This window comes from Spermophilus citellus, assembly GCF_964194105.1.
Source record: "Spermophilus citellus genome assembly, chromosome: 6".
Lineage (NCBI taxonomy): Eukaryota > Metazoa > Chordata > Mammalia > Rodentia > Sciuridae > Spermophilus > Spermophilus citellus.
Genome location: NC_138187.1, coordinates 61,322,782 through 61,338,337, shown reverse-complemented (window position 1 = coordinate 61,338,337; position 15,556 = coordinate 61,322,782). Strand labels below are relative to the sequence as shown.

Here is a 15,556-nt window from a genome sequence, read left to right as displayed (position 1 = left end):
TGGAGAAGATTCTGCAAGAAAAGCACACTACTATGCTATCAATGTTTTCTAAAGTAATTAAGAGATTTCCTCATTGGAAGAGAGTACATGGGGAAACTCAGTGCTAGGGTTTGAAAGTCGCCCTCTGAAACTGAAACTTAATGTTGATTAATTGCCATTGGCACTATAACAGTATAGTCATGCATGGATTAAAGCTGCTTTATGCTCAGGAGTGAGAACCTAATGAAACAATGACAGTAGCTCTGTTTTTCTATTGTGCATGCTTGCTTGCCCTTCTTCCATGTTATGACATAGTAAGAAGAACTTCAGAAGAAGCAGCCGCTATCTTGAACTTCCCAGTCTCCAGAACCAGGAGCCATATAACTTACATTGTTTAAGATGTAAGCATCTATAGTAATCTGGCATAGCAGCAGAAAATGGACTAAGATTTAAGCAAAAAATAAAGCAGTGCTAAGGTCCTTGTGCATGCCAGGCAAGAGCTCTACTACTGAGCTCCATCCTCAACCCTTTATTAAAATTTTATTTTGAGATAGTCTCATTAAGTTGCTAAGGCTAGCCTTGAACTTGTAATTCTCCTACCTCACTCTCCTGAGTAGATAGGATTACAGGCTTGTGCTACCACACTCAGCAGCAAATTTTCAAAAAAGAATTATACACAGAGGTTAAAAAAAGTTTTGTCAAAAGGAAAAGTGGTCATGGCATAGAATATAGCTCACCTGTGAAAAGTGTGTGTGTGTGTGTGTGTGTGTGTGTGTGTGTGCTGTGTGTGCCCTGAATAATCATCTTCACTAAATTTCAATATAATCAATTTCAGAGGCAGAGAAAGGACAAAATGGAGGGATCCAAAAGCATATTTGTGTGGTTTTGATGATGTGTAAGAGAGTTAAATCTTCAACATGCATAGTGGGAGATTAATAGATTATGTGTAAAATGTTTAAAAAAATTTAAATAACAATTTCAGCCTAATATATGAAGGTAAATATCAATAGAACCAAGTAAATATGTTGAAAGTGTTTAAGAAGAAGGAAAAAGTAGCTGGAATGGCTTGTCAAAGAACTGTTATCTTTCTTTAAGAAGCTTATAGAACAATTTATTATATGAATGTAAAACTGATTTTTAAATAAGGACCTAGTGATGATAAAAAGTAAAATAACACTGGATTCTGTTAAATTTTGCCAAATCTAATTGGTGTACAGGCACTGTCTCTGGCTAAGCCCAATAAATGGGTTAAGTACCAGATGGTGGGGGGCAAGAGGGTAGCCTTTACACCACCACTCACACAGGACACAGGTTTTGACTTATAATTCAGTTACAACTTAATTTTTTTTTTTTTGTGGTGCTGGGGATTGAACCCATGGCCTGTACATGCAAGGCAAGCACTCTACTAACTGAGCTATATCCCAGCCCCCAGCTTTCTTAATTTAAAGAAATATATATTTATTTTTTAGTTGTAGTGGTTGGACACAATACCTTTATTTATTTATTTTTATGTGGTACTGAGGATTGAACCCAGCACCTCCCATGTGCTAGGTGACTGCTCTACCACTGAGCCACAACTCCAGCCCCTCTTAATTTTTTTAAGGCATTTTTTAACCTTTATTTTCAATTACTTATTTTTATGTGGTGCTGAGGATCGAACCCAGTGCCTCACGTGTGCTAGGCAAGCACTCTACCACTGTGCCATGACCCCAGTCCCAACATTCTTAAATTTTTTACCTTGAGCTGACTTTTCATTGCCACCTCTTAATTTTCCAGGGCTACATTTCCTATAGAATTTCCTGCTTCTTATTGGCTATCAGAGTATGTTTAGAAACACACAGATTACATGAAATATTAATCTTGGCAAAACTGTAGACATCTACTGTTCACTTTTCCCATAAATCACCTAAAAAATTTTCAGAGTAACTTTTAGGGTATGTACATTTAGAACAACTATTTCCTATGATTAATAAAAATGCTTGAAAATTGACTTATTTCAGAAAAGGACATGTTATATCTTGCACATGTGTTTTTATCATATCTATATATACTGTGTGAAAATCAAGCCAGGTTGTTCATGTGTCAGTGATTTTGTTCCTTGGTTTCAGACCTACCTTATCTAGGAAGAAATCATCCTATGCCCACAGAGAACATTATTCTCAGCAGCTAGTTACTGACTTGTCAGTTGTTAAATATTGAGAGAAAGATGGTTACAAAGCAGAAATTGAGAGTTATTGAGAAAGAGACCTTTACAGGGTGCTCATGTGGGGCATAAGGACTTCATCTCAAAGGCAAGCCTGACTCATTACCTACAATCTGAAGAAATAAATACCTCTAGGCATCTGGGTAGAAAGCTATGACTTTTTCAAAAGTAGGTAATATATATTTCTTAAGAAAGATCATTATTTATACCTAGCAAGTTCCTAAGTTTATACTTCCACTAATAAGGCCAATGATATTGGTTTAAAGATGAATTGTTTATTAAACTTGACTTTTTGGAATGGTATATAGAACTTGAAAAATAAAAATATGCCTTTAAAATACAAACACACTGATTACTCATTGCTGTTAAAGGTCTCATTCACAGAACATCTTCTTTTAAAACTCAACTATAATAATAAGAAGAATGCTTTTATTTGTACTACTTACTATGTTTTTGGATTTACTGAAAATAAAGGATGAATATATTTCCTCATTAGAAGACAATGGAGGTAGTAGGTTCCTAGACATTAACTCTGAACTTTTCTGAATAGTAGTGTGTCGGGTAAAAACCTAGATGCCTCCATGCCCTTTTCACCTTTGAAAAGAGTTGATCACCAAATAAGACACTGGACAAATATTGACATGCCTTTCATGTTATTTTTTCTATCTGGGAAAAAAAAACTTATATTTAACATTTAAGAAGAGATCTCCTTATAGTTAAAATTCTAAACTGTTTCAACTGCAAAATACTTTCTTTTTTCCTAAGAGAGGATTGAACCTAGGACCTCTCAACATGCTAGGCAACTGCTCTACCACTGAGCTACATCCCCAGCTCTGGAAAGTATTTCTTAAAGTGCTGCAGTATAAGATTAAGCCAGGCATGGTGATGTATTCCTGTAATCCCAAAGATTTAAGAGGCTGAGAAAGGGGAATCAAAAGTTCAGGGCCAGCCAGGGCAACTTAGCCAGATCCTGTCTCAAAATAAAAAATAAAAAAAGGGCTGGGGATGGAGCCCAGTGGTAAAGTGCCGCTGGGTTCCATCCCCAGTACCACAAAGGCAAAACAAAACAAAAAAGCAACGTATAATGTCTGAGAGAATTAATTATGCCATAGTATATTATGATTAAATGTTCCAGTCACAAGAACTCTAAAACTATTTATAACCTCCCCTGTATCTTACACTATATACTTTGTATTGTAAAAAGTATATTTATAAACAGAACTTACTGACTTAAAAATGCTTAAGACACATAAATGTACCTCTGAAACCAGTCTAAATGATTTTATTTACAACAGCATTGTTGTAGCTATTTCCATATAAAAAGGTTCATTGGATATTTTTAAAAGTGTATGCATCCAGAGGAGGAGGTACCATTTCTCAATTCATTCTATGAAATCAATATTAACCGAGACCAAAACTAGACAAAGATATCTCAAAAAAACTATGAATTATCATCCCTTATATATAGAAATAAAAGTCCTCAACAATATACTAGCAAACTGAACCCAGCAACATATAAAAAGGATTATATATTATATGACAAAGTGGGAATACAAAGTTGGTTTAACTGAAAATCAATTAATATGATATACTATATTAATAAAAGTTTTTCTAAAACCATATGATCAACTCCATATACACATAAAAAGCATTTGAAAAAATCCAAACCCCTTTCATGATAAAATTACAACAAACTAGAAACAGAAAGGAGCTTCTCAACTGATAAAGGCATCTATGAAATACTCACAGCCAACATGAGATTTAATGGTAAAAGATTGCAAGCTTGGAGTTGAGGTGTAGCTCAGTGGTAAAGTATTTGCTTAGCATGCAACAGGCCCTGGGTTCAATCCCCAGTACCACTCTTCCACCAAAACACACACACACACTGAAAATTTTTCCCTGAAGGTTAGGAACAAAACAAGGATGCTACATTTCTAGTTAATTCCATATTACAAGTTCTAGCCAGGGAAGTCAGGCAGAAAAAGAAATAAAAGGCATTCAGATTAGAAACGAAGAAGCAAAACTATCTCTATATGCTAATGATACAGTCTGATTCTGTAATAAGAAAAATCCTGAGGACTCCACTAAAAAATTAGCACTTAATAAATGACTTTAGTAAGGCTATAGGACATAAAATCTACATACAAAAATTGTTTGTTGTATTTCTATGTAATGCTAATGAGAAAGCTAAAAAATAAGAAAACCATTCCATTTACAATAACATCAAGAAGACTAAAATATTTGGGAATAAATTTTGCAAAAAAAAAAAAGCAGGATGTATTGAAAAGTATAAAACAGGACTTGCCTAGCATGTGCAAGGCCCTAGATTTAATCACCAGCACTGCAAAAACAACTCTCCCAAAACAAACAAAACCCCAAACCAAAAATCCCTGAACTATTAAAAATACAAAACATTATTGGAAGAAATTAAAGAAGATACAAATAAATGGAAAAGCATCCCATGCTCATGAGTCAGGATATTGTTAAATGATAATACACCCCAAACTGTATCTACAGATGCAATGTAAATCCTAAAAAAAAAACCCAATTGACTGTTTTTTCCCCCAGAAATCATCCAAGTGATTTTTTCTTTTCTTTTTCTTTCTTTTTTTTTTTTTTTTTTTTTTTTTTTTTTTTTTTTTTGGTACCAGGAATAGGACTCAGGGGCACTCAACCACTGAACCACTGAGCCACATCCCCAGCTCTGTATTTTTATTTTATTCAGAGACAGGGTCTCTAATGAATGAGTTGCTCAGGGATTTGCTATGTTGCTAAGTCTGGCTTTGAACTTGTGATCCTCCTGTCTCAGTCTCTTGAGCCACTGGGATTACAGGCGTGCGCCACCATACCTGGCTTATCCAGGTGATCTTAAAACTCAAATGGAGGGGCTGGGGTTGTGGCTTAGCAGTAGAGTGCTCACCTAGCACATGTGAGGCACTGAGTTCACTCCTCAGCACCATATAAAAATATATAAAATAAAGGTATATTTTAAAAAAAAACTCAAATAGAACAGCAAGTAACCAAGAACAATAGCCAAAACAATCTTTAAAAAGAGCAAAGTTGGAAAACTCATATTACTGACTCCAAAACTTACTATAAAGCTCTCATAATCAAGACTGTGTGCCTGCATAAGGACATATAGATCAATGAAACAGAACCAAGAGCATAATGAAATTAGCCTTCTATATCACTCCATACACAATAATGAATTCAGAATGTACCACAGACTGAAATGTAAAACTAAAACAATAAAAATCTTCAGAACACAGAGTAAAGCCTTGTGATACTGGGTTAGACAATGATTTCTGAGATACCATACTAAAAGCATAGATGACAAGATTAAAAGAGAGAAATCACATCAATATAAAATTTTTTTCTTGCACTGCAAATAATATCATCAAGAAAGTGAAGGGTTGAGAATGTGGTATAGTGGTAGAATATTTGCCTAGCATGAGCTGAGTTCAATCCTCAGTAGCTCAGTAACAAGGAAAAAAAATGGAAAGGGAAAAGGGAAGGATAAAAACAACCCACAGAATGAGAGAAAATATTTGCAAATAATACTTTTAATAAATAACTAGTCTATTTGAATATCTATTTCTCCTAAGAAAATTAAAACATGAAAAGATTCTCACTAGGGAATTAGAAATCAAAACTACAATGAGGGGCTGGGGATGTGGCTCAAGTGGTAGCGCGCTCGCCTGGCATGCGTGCGGCCCGTGTTCGATCCTCAGCACCACATACCAACAAAGATGTTGTGTCTGCCGAGAACTAGAAAATAAATATTAAAAAAAATTCTCTCTCGCTCTCTCTCCTCTCTCACTCTCTCTTTAAAAAAAAAAACTACAATGAGATGCCAATTCACATCTACTGAGATGGCTAAAATAAAAATGGTAGACAAGTGTTGATATGGATGTGAAGAAAGTGGAATATACATATACTGCCGGTGGTAATACACAATGGTATAGCCTCTTTGGAAAATGATTTGGTAGTTTCTCAAATATTAAACAGACTAGTAATTCCATTCCCTAGGTATACACCACAGAGAATTAAAAACATATGTCCAAGCAAACACTTATATCCATATGTTCATAGAAGCATTCACAGTCAGCTAATGTTCATCAAGTGATAAATGGAAAAATGTCACATATCCAATGTAGAATATTATTCAGCAGTGTTATGGTTTGGATGTGAGGTGTCCCCCAAAAGCTCATGTGTGAGACAATGCAAGAAGGTTAAGAGGAGAAATGATTGGGTTATGAGGGCCTTAACCCAATCAGAGAATTAATACCCTGATGGGGGATCAACTGAGTGGTAACTGAAGGTGGGTAGGGTGTAGCTGGAGGAGGTGGGCATTGAGGTGTTGCTTTGGGGTATATATTTTGTATCTGACAAGTACAGACTCTCTCCCTGGTTCCTGATCATCATATGAGCCTCATCTCTACCACACTTTTACACCATGCCTTATCTGGAGCCCTAAGGAATGGAGCTGGTCTTCTATAGACTGAGATCTCTGAAACCATGAACCCCTAAATAAATTTTTCCTCTTCTAAAATTGTTCTTGTCAGGTGTTTTATTCACAATGGTGAAAAAGCTAACTAAAACAAGCAACAGTAAGGAATTAAGTACTGATATATGGTACATTGTATATGAACCTCAAAAATACTATGCTAACTGGGCATGATATTGCATACCTCTAATCCCAGCTACTCAGGAGCCAAGGCAGGAGGATCACCCTGTCTGGGCAATTTAGCAAGACTCTTTCTCCAAAAATAAATAAACAAACAAATAAATAATAATTGGGGGCTGGGATGTAATGCACTGATAGCATATGTGAGTCATGTGAGGCTCTGAGTCAACCCCCAGTACTAGGAAAAAAAAAAATCACTATGATAGGTCAAAGAAGCCAGTCATAAGAGATCACAAAAGATCACATATTTTGTAATTCCATTTATATGAAATGCCCAGAATTGGAAAGCAGATTACTGGGAGGCATGGGTAGTATAGACACGCTAATGGGATTTGGATTTCTTGTATGGTATGAAGGAAAAAATGTTCTAAAATTATATTGTGGCAATGATTGCACAACCCTAATACCGAATATTGCACAATATTCTGAAAACATTGAAATGTAAATTTTAAATGGAATAACTGTGTGGTATCTCAGTTATATTTTAATAAAGCTGTTAAAAAACAGTGTATGCACATTTCAGGTCAAACTATCTCATACCTTTCTTTGGCTTCTTTGAGCGCAATTTCAAGTCTCTCCACCTTCTGGTTTCCTTCCCTTAGGCAAAGCAGGAGCTGGCTCACAGTTAATTCTTCAAATTCCAAATAATTCTTGGCACCTTTGGCAGATTTGCTCCTATATTGATACCACCACCACATTTAGTATGAAGGTTAAAAGGTTTTTTTATCAAAAAATGAAAACCAACAGAGTAACCCAATATAACTGAGACCAGCTTAAACAAATTGTTTTCCAGAACATTCTCCAATTAATTCTCATCTACTGACAGATGGATGGTCCCAAGACCCATAGTGCTATGCTCCTCCCTACTTTCTGGGGAAGGTATAGGGACTGACAGTGAGACTCCAGAGAAGCTAGCCTTAAAGTATAACTTGCTGTTTCTGAATGGTCACTGTCTAAGTAAGACCCCCAAACTCACTTTCCAGAGATCTAGTCTCAAAGAGGACTCAGCCAAATAAACTACACTGGCCTTTCTCCAAATCTGAGAAAGTCACTTTTACTTAAGAAAACATTTTTTTTTCTTTTTGTTTCAAGTAATCAAAGAGAAATATAGCCAATGTTGTCAAATATTTTTCTTGACTTCAAAATATGATTGAATAGAGACATTCTAATGACAAACAAAACCATGGCTACCACTTTAAAAACATTCAGGGACTATGATGACTATGGCAGGCACTATTTCAATAAACTACTGGAGCTCACAAATCTAATAAAGAACCAACACTGAATTCCATTACTAGGACTCCAAAGCTCAAACTCTAAATCTAGAAATCAATCTCAAACTCCTTCTGATTCTCATAAATAATATAGGGTTGTTATTGTTTTTTTTTAAAATAGCACAGTGGCTTAAAAGAAGAACTGATCTTTGCATGTGGTATGAATGAGGAGGAAGTGGCTTGAAATTGTCAAAAAATTTTCTTCCTTCCCTATACTTCCAGGAAAGTCTTCTGATACCAAAAACAGAACTTGGGAAAAAAGTTTTAAGAATTTTTAACCTAAAAAAGGGAATAATATTCACTTATACCAACAGCCATGTTTGATGAAAGAATATTGTCTAATATTTTCTCTCTGATATAAGGGCTTAGAAACATGATTGGAAATTTTTTTCACCTTTTATAAGTCATTATCTATGTACATTCATCAAGTTATAGAAAAAAAGATTTTAAAAGTCTATGAGGCAATCTTGGGATGTAGCTCAGTGGTACAGTGCTTGCCTAGCATATGTGAGACCTTTGGTTTAATTTCCAGTACCACCAAAACAAAACAAAACAAACAAACAAACAAACAAACAAACAATCTATGTAGTGCTGGACACAGTGGCTGTAATCCCAACTACCTAGAACGCTAAGGAGAATTGCAAGTTTGAGGCCATCCTCAATTTAGCAAGAACCTGTTTTGCCCTTTCATTATTTAAGATGTCTGTTTCGCAGTATCTACTTGGTTCAGGTAAACTTGAGACTACGCAGATATGATACCTGGGCACTTTCAACAAACTCCTACAGTGATTGCTAGCATTAACAATAATCGTTAGAGAGGATCACCAGCACCTGTCACTGACTCTGGCTTATAACTAGGGATGAACAGGGAAGATAAAAGTGATACATCTCATTTATGGAAGCTGGGAAGCCTGCTCCAAGTCAGACAGCACTGGTAAACAAATTAGCAAACATGGGTCCACTGGTAAACAAATTAGCAAACATGGGTCTTTGGGAAGCAATATCTTCTTTTGATGGAGGGCAGGACTGTTTTCACTTCTTACCTGATGGAGATGAAATACCTACAACAGAGTAGTCTGCATTAGTCAGCCTAAAAAAGGCACCAAACATTGTTTTTATTCTCCACCAGTTTGGACTATAACATTAAATAGCATTCAAACTGAATATTAATGAAAGGTCCTACTATAAATCAATAAAAAGTTACTTCTCCAGCCCATCATGTTTGACCTCCAGTGACAGATTCAAAGGGACAAGAATGCCCCATCTTTCTGCCTGACAGCTCTAGTCTTTCATCACATACATGTCAATGGAGACTGTTCTTGTAGGCTCAAGACTATTCTTGATTTCTTTTAATGTTCCATCTGCTTCTCCTTCCTGTAAAAGCAGAAATGAAAGGGATTTAACACAATATATCTACAAGACAAATTGTTTGTCAAAAGAAAAGAAAAAGGGAAAAGATCAAGAATTTTGATGATACAACCCAGGAAACTATGCAACATTTGAATGTGAAATGATTAAATTGGGTCACTCAAGTGGAATGGAAATTTACTCTTCCCTCAGTCTGCACACCCTGTCAGGATTATAAATATCTAGGCCAAGGCGTAAAGGTCAGACTCTTCTCATTGAACACACTCACCCTGACTCCATAAACACGAAAGCTTATCTCCTATCTCTCCTTTTTCCCTAGGTTAAGGTCACACAGCTAACAATCCCACATATCTTTCTTATACAGCTCTCTAAAATGTAAAATACTAGAACTCTATGAATTAAAGTTGACAAAGAGGCAATTTTCTTTGGATGAGGCTTACCTACATTTTTTTGTTGTTGTTGTTGCCAAATTAGGTCCTGTTAGAAATTTGCATGTACCATAGGCCATTTAGGGATGGAGAAGGTTAAGTAAGACTAAAGTAGTATTTGCAAGGCAGTTATATTCAAATAAACTAATAGGGAAATCTTCAAAAATTATAATAGATACTGTAGATATACTTCCTAAATCATTTTTTTTGATACCACACTGAGCCACATCCAAGCCCTTTTAATTTTTCTATTTTGAAAAAGTTCTCATGAAGTTGCTTACAGCCTCACTAAGTTGCTGAGGCTGGCTTCAAACCTGCAATCCTCCTGCCTCAGCCTCCTGAGCTGCACTTTCTAAATCTTGTGCAGTATTTTCAAGTTCACAGCTGTGAGGCAGAAGATGATGTTAACTGTAAGAAAACAAGCCTAATTTGGAGAAGTCTGATATACTCTTTTGGCTTCCTGAATTTTATCAGTTATTTGCAGAAGGTTAAAGCTCTTTGATCAAATTTCTGCTTCAGTAATCTTCCAGGAAGGACACTCTGGTAAAGGAGCCTTTTCAAACCTAAATTTCTCCTGATTTTGGCATGGATAGTAAGGTCACTAAGAGCCATTTTCCAACTCTATTAATCTTTAGTGTGGTAAGTGAATAAGGAAGACCCACAGTAATATTCCAGAATACCTAGTAGATCAGCTGTTTTTCAAGTTGCTCCCCACTACCCCTGACTGATCTATAAAGTCCATTTCCTTTTTCAGGGCACAATTTATCTCTTTTCCCGTATCAGATCTGCACTTTGACAAAGCTCAAATGACCTTCTATATTACAGAGGATTTTATCCTTGTGTGTTTTTCTCCTTCACTGTCCAATCTTTTGTAGTGTCATGGAAAGAGAGGCCCCTACATGATCTACGTACCCATTCTGCTCTTTAACAGGACTATGTGTATATCCAGAAACAGCTGTAATAGACACTTAACAAGAGTTTAGGGATCAATAAACACCACCTTGCTTAGCTCACTTCATTTTGGGTTGACAGGAATTTGACTTTGACAGCACTGAGTTCAAACTCAGTTCTCATATACCCCACAACATGTAACAGTGGTCATGTTATGCTTTGAATATAATTCTTACTGCTCTGCCACTGCAACTTATTTTTTAAATGGACATGTTTCTTTCTCCTCCTCTCTCCTGGGTCCTCCCTAATCTCAGGGGAAACAGGATTACCTTTCTTCCCCATCCTAAGCAGAGTACACACTCACCATAGGAATGAAGTAATCCAGACTTTGGGGATGATACCAGAAGTTCTCAGAAAGGTCTTATCTCCCAAATGAACAAGTGAATTACAACTCCAGAGAACACACAGAATGTAGCCTTTGAGTCACCTCTTTACAAGCCCCCTGTTCTTGCTGATGGGCAGAGTCACGGCTGTTGGGACAGGAGCGCCCTGTGTTTCTCCTTTGCTAGCAAAGCAATAAATCTTGTTTTTCCTTTTCCTCAAAATCCTGACCTTGTTATTGGATTGGCTTTGCGGACAATGACGAGATTTTGGCAACAAATCTACCACCAGAACAGCTCTTCCCTCTCTTCTCATTTTTAATTTCCCTAGTTCCTCATAAGACTTTGAAAAGAGAAACCCACAACTAAAAAGTATTTAAAAACCATTGGTTTACTACATTTGATCACAATTCTGCTCATCTGAGTGAACTGGTCTCACGGCTTTGAGACCTGATTTAAAAAATGACCAGAAAGTTCATGCTTTATGTTTTTTTGTTTTTGAGTTGTTTTTAGGTCAGTCACAAAAACATCCAATTTGCCAAGACAAGTTGGGGAAAATGATTATATCTTTTGTCATAAAAGGTAATTTATATTTTTTCATTTTTGCTAGGAAACTCTTGCAAGCATTGTACTTAAAAAAAATGGGAGCTAATTTATCATTGCTACACTAAAATTTCCTCATTATTTCACTTCCAGTGTTGGCAAAAAACAGTAGTAATTGTTTCCTCTGTCTAGATGAGGCTTTGTAGTTTGCTTAAAACAAGACCAAAAACAAAACTCTTACAGCCATCTTGATTTCAACAAAGGAGTCTTCTGAGGAGCCGCTGGCAGTCAGCTTGAGCTGTAATTCAGACACGATGCCCAGCAGGTCTGCCTTTTCAGCCTGAAGTCGTGCCACCTGGGTCTTCAGCTGTTCCACTTCCTGCTCTGCTACCACCTTGGGAAGCCTAGAGTCACCAGTGGGGTCCTGGAAATGACAAGGAGTAAAGCACATAAACAAATAAACTAAGGGCCTATGCATCAAAATTGATTGTCCTCACACTCATGTACAAGGCTGTTTTCAATATCTTTGTCCCCTGGTTTAAATAGAAAACCCAGCTCTTACTTGACATTTATTTTAACAGAACATTTAAGGTGGAAATTTTTACTGTGTGTGCGCTTCTGGGTATTGAACCCAGTGGCTCTCTACCACTGCGTTACATCCCCAGTACTTTTTATTTTTTATTTTGAGACAGGTAAGTTGCATAGGCTGCCCTCAAACTTGAGATCTTCATGCCTCAGTCTCTGGAGTAGCTAGGATTCATATGACACAATGCCAAGCATTTTACATTATTTTTGTTGTACTCAAATAATAGAAATTTAAAATGACTTCATGAAAGAAAGAAAGTCTTCCATAGCACATTGAAATATGGATATTATGAAAAGAACCAACCAGATTTTGGCAATGGTGAATTAGACCAAAACTCTAGAAAACAAAAACAAAAAGAAAAAAAAACTCCTACCTTTTTTCCTCCCCAGAAATGTCCACTTATCCCCATTCTCCCTATACTCATGATATCTCATTAGAAGCCAAAGCACCAAGGATATTACTTGGTCCCATAACAGCAAAACACAGTGAAATGACCCAAATCCTCCCAATATGTAAGCTGGTGGGTACAATATTCTATGTTGGTGTTTGAAAGTTGGTAAAAATAAATCTGGTGAGAAATAGGAAATTTAAAATTCAGAGATTGGTACCAAAAGCAAATAAATAAATAAATAAATAAATAAATAAATTTATTTTAGCCTATAAAAACAATAATTAGCACTAATATCCCACTAGTGCCTACTATGCATTGTGTTCACCCTGTTGCAATGACTGCATATGTCAACGTCACAGGAGAAAGACCCTTTTCAGGTATGGCATTTTCACTTGGGAATAGGGAGAACAGATCTTGTCTATACTCTGTCCATCACTGGGGGTATGACCTTGAACAGAATCCCTGAAATTCCTGGTCTCAGTTCTCTTAGGTTAGAACGGAAGATGTGACACCACATACTTGGTTCTCTCCCTAAGAAACCTCCAAGGCTCTTATGTGCATGACAACATGCTTCATTTAGTTCCCTTTCCAAATTGGAAGTATAGATGCTTGAGAGCACCAGAAAATTTCAGCATTCCCTGCATCTTAATAGTTCAGTGAAAAATAACAAATTCTTCAGACCAGCCTTTAAAGAAAAATCTTAATTCTCAGAAACTGATAGCATAATTAACTATTATCAACATGATCTCTAAACAAATAATTTAAATGAGTGATCCATAACTTGTAGTCAGCATTGTCTGAGTTTTATCCTTTTCCTCTCCCAACCTCTCTAAAAGATTTCCCAAGAAACAAAGAACAGGCCCAAAGGTTCAGAGTGGAACTTTAGCAGTATAAGAAAGACACGTGGCTGGACCACAAACCAGCTAGTCCATGAGGTACTGACTTGTTACCCGATGGGCCTCCCGCTGCCCAGGTGATACTCTGCCTTCAGCTGGAGCAGTGCCATGCTGGGAACTACCACACATTCAAAGGAAAGCAGCTCAAAGAACCCCAAGAAGCAAGTTCCAAGGAAAGGTCAGAAGCTGTGCAAATTCTCTCAGCAGTGACTCACACAAAAGAAACAAAGGTGAAGAATGAAACAGGAAAAGCATAGGTATACCTCACCTAGAACCAGGAACGAGTCTAAGCAAAACCAGCCTTTTTAGGAATCATTATGTGTGCCCTCTTGACCTCTCTAAGGACATTTTGTAGAAAGCATTTTTATACATCTTAGTATAAGGAGAGAAAATAGAGTTTTAAACAAGTGTTTGAGGATCAAGGATAAAAAACTGACATTAGAATATCAGATTATTTGTTTAAATTTTCTTTTTCACAATTCCCTTAATTGTCCTCAGGAAATAATAAATCCAATTATTTTTCCATGAAACTCCTTATAAGATAACCCTTCAAATTTCCCTTCATTTACTACTGAAATCCTTTCATTTGCTTCCTGGGTTAGCGCTTCTATGGTTTATCTCTGATCTCTACTCCAACTCCATTCTTTGTTACTCTCTTTCATCACTTCTGAGCCCTTACCACTGACCTTCATGTGACACAATTTGTCTTTTCATGTATTTGTACAATCTTTCCTCCCACTGTCCTGAAAATGTGCCTAAGTTAATATGCCATCTTAGAATCCTAGAAGGATTCTATCTATTGACCCTGCATAGCCATTTGTACAATTAAGGTAGAAAACACTCCCTGGAGATAATTTTAATGCATAATTCAGTGAAATCAGACAGAACCTCTAGTGCCTGGCCTCATGAGGATCAGAAGGTAGACCTCCAAGGGAGATCTCTGTTCATCCTCATGTGGAGTTTGAGTCCTGTGATCACTTGCCTTGAAAGCAGCAGTCCAAAGCTTCAGCTTCTGATTTAACTTCTTCCAATTCTGGAGCCTTCTAGGAAAGCCCATAGGCAGATAGCTCAAAAAGACAAACTGCTTCTGGAAGCTGCTATCTTGGCTTCAGTGTGATAGGCCCCAGCTGGCTAAAGCCAACAATCAGCTCACATTCCAAAATCCAAGGAAGCAACATAATTTAAGATATTTTCTTCCAGAGATTAGAAAATCATTCATATATCTTAAGTGATCATTTCTTCAGAGAATTTTTCCTCAACAATATTTAGCTAATGAGAAATTCCCGGCCCCCCCAAAGAAACAACTTCATGTTCTTTGAACAGTAAGATAAGTTGATGGTTCAGGCATGATAAATCTTACCAACAATACAAATATAAATTTATCCAAGCAGAATATTCATCATTCCATGAGCAGGATGATGAGTAAGATCACTGATATGAACTGTAGTATTTTTGTAATCAACTTCTCATGTTTTGAATTACTCACCCCCCTTTTCCATTATTTTTAATTTTCTTTCTATTCCTTACCCATTCAAGAAAATAGAGATCAACAAAGTTCAAAGTAAAAAGCCTCAAGAAAAAAAAAATCACTGATAGCTAGAATACATCCTCCCTAATACAACCAAGTACTTCATCTTCCAAAGGATTAAGTGCCAGCTTGGAAGAAAATGAATAGCAGATGTCCACCCAAGTGAACAATAACCAGTGACCCTTGGTATATTGTCAGGGACTTCAAATTCGTCCTGGTTTTTCACTAACATCTTTGACATCTACTCTCTAGTATGAATACATTTCCCAAGTTACTTGGGTGATATGTCTTTTTCTCTTTAACCATGGCAACTCTATAGCTAGCCTCTCATCACAACGTGGCATTTGACAAGTCATTTTTCAAAAGGAAATGTAAAGTGAATTATCTCCATTTTAGATTAGA

At 36.5% G+C, this 15,556-nt stretch overlaps 1 protein-coding gene across 3 annotated transcripts in view; it reads right to left on the bottom strand.

Moving 5' to 3' along the window:
* The window catches only part of OPTN (optineurin), a 40,041-nt gene that overhangs the window by 15,997 nt on the left and 8,488 nt on the right, over positions 1-15,556 (bottom strand). For 2 of the 3 annotated variants that reach the window (XM_081297111.1, XM_081297109.1), the window contains exons 4-6: positions 11,995-12,177; positions 9,444-9,517; positions 7,410-7,544 (exon numbers count right to left, since the gene is read on the bottom strand). In XM_081297111.1, the coding sequence (XP_081153237.1) occupies positions 7,410-7,544; positions 9,444-9,517; positions 11,995-12,177 (392 nt within the window). The remainder of the gene's footprint in view (positions 1-7,409; positions 7,545-9,443; positions 9,518-11,994; positions 12,178-15,556) is intronic. The other variant, XM_081297110.1, reaches the window with a different exon arrangement.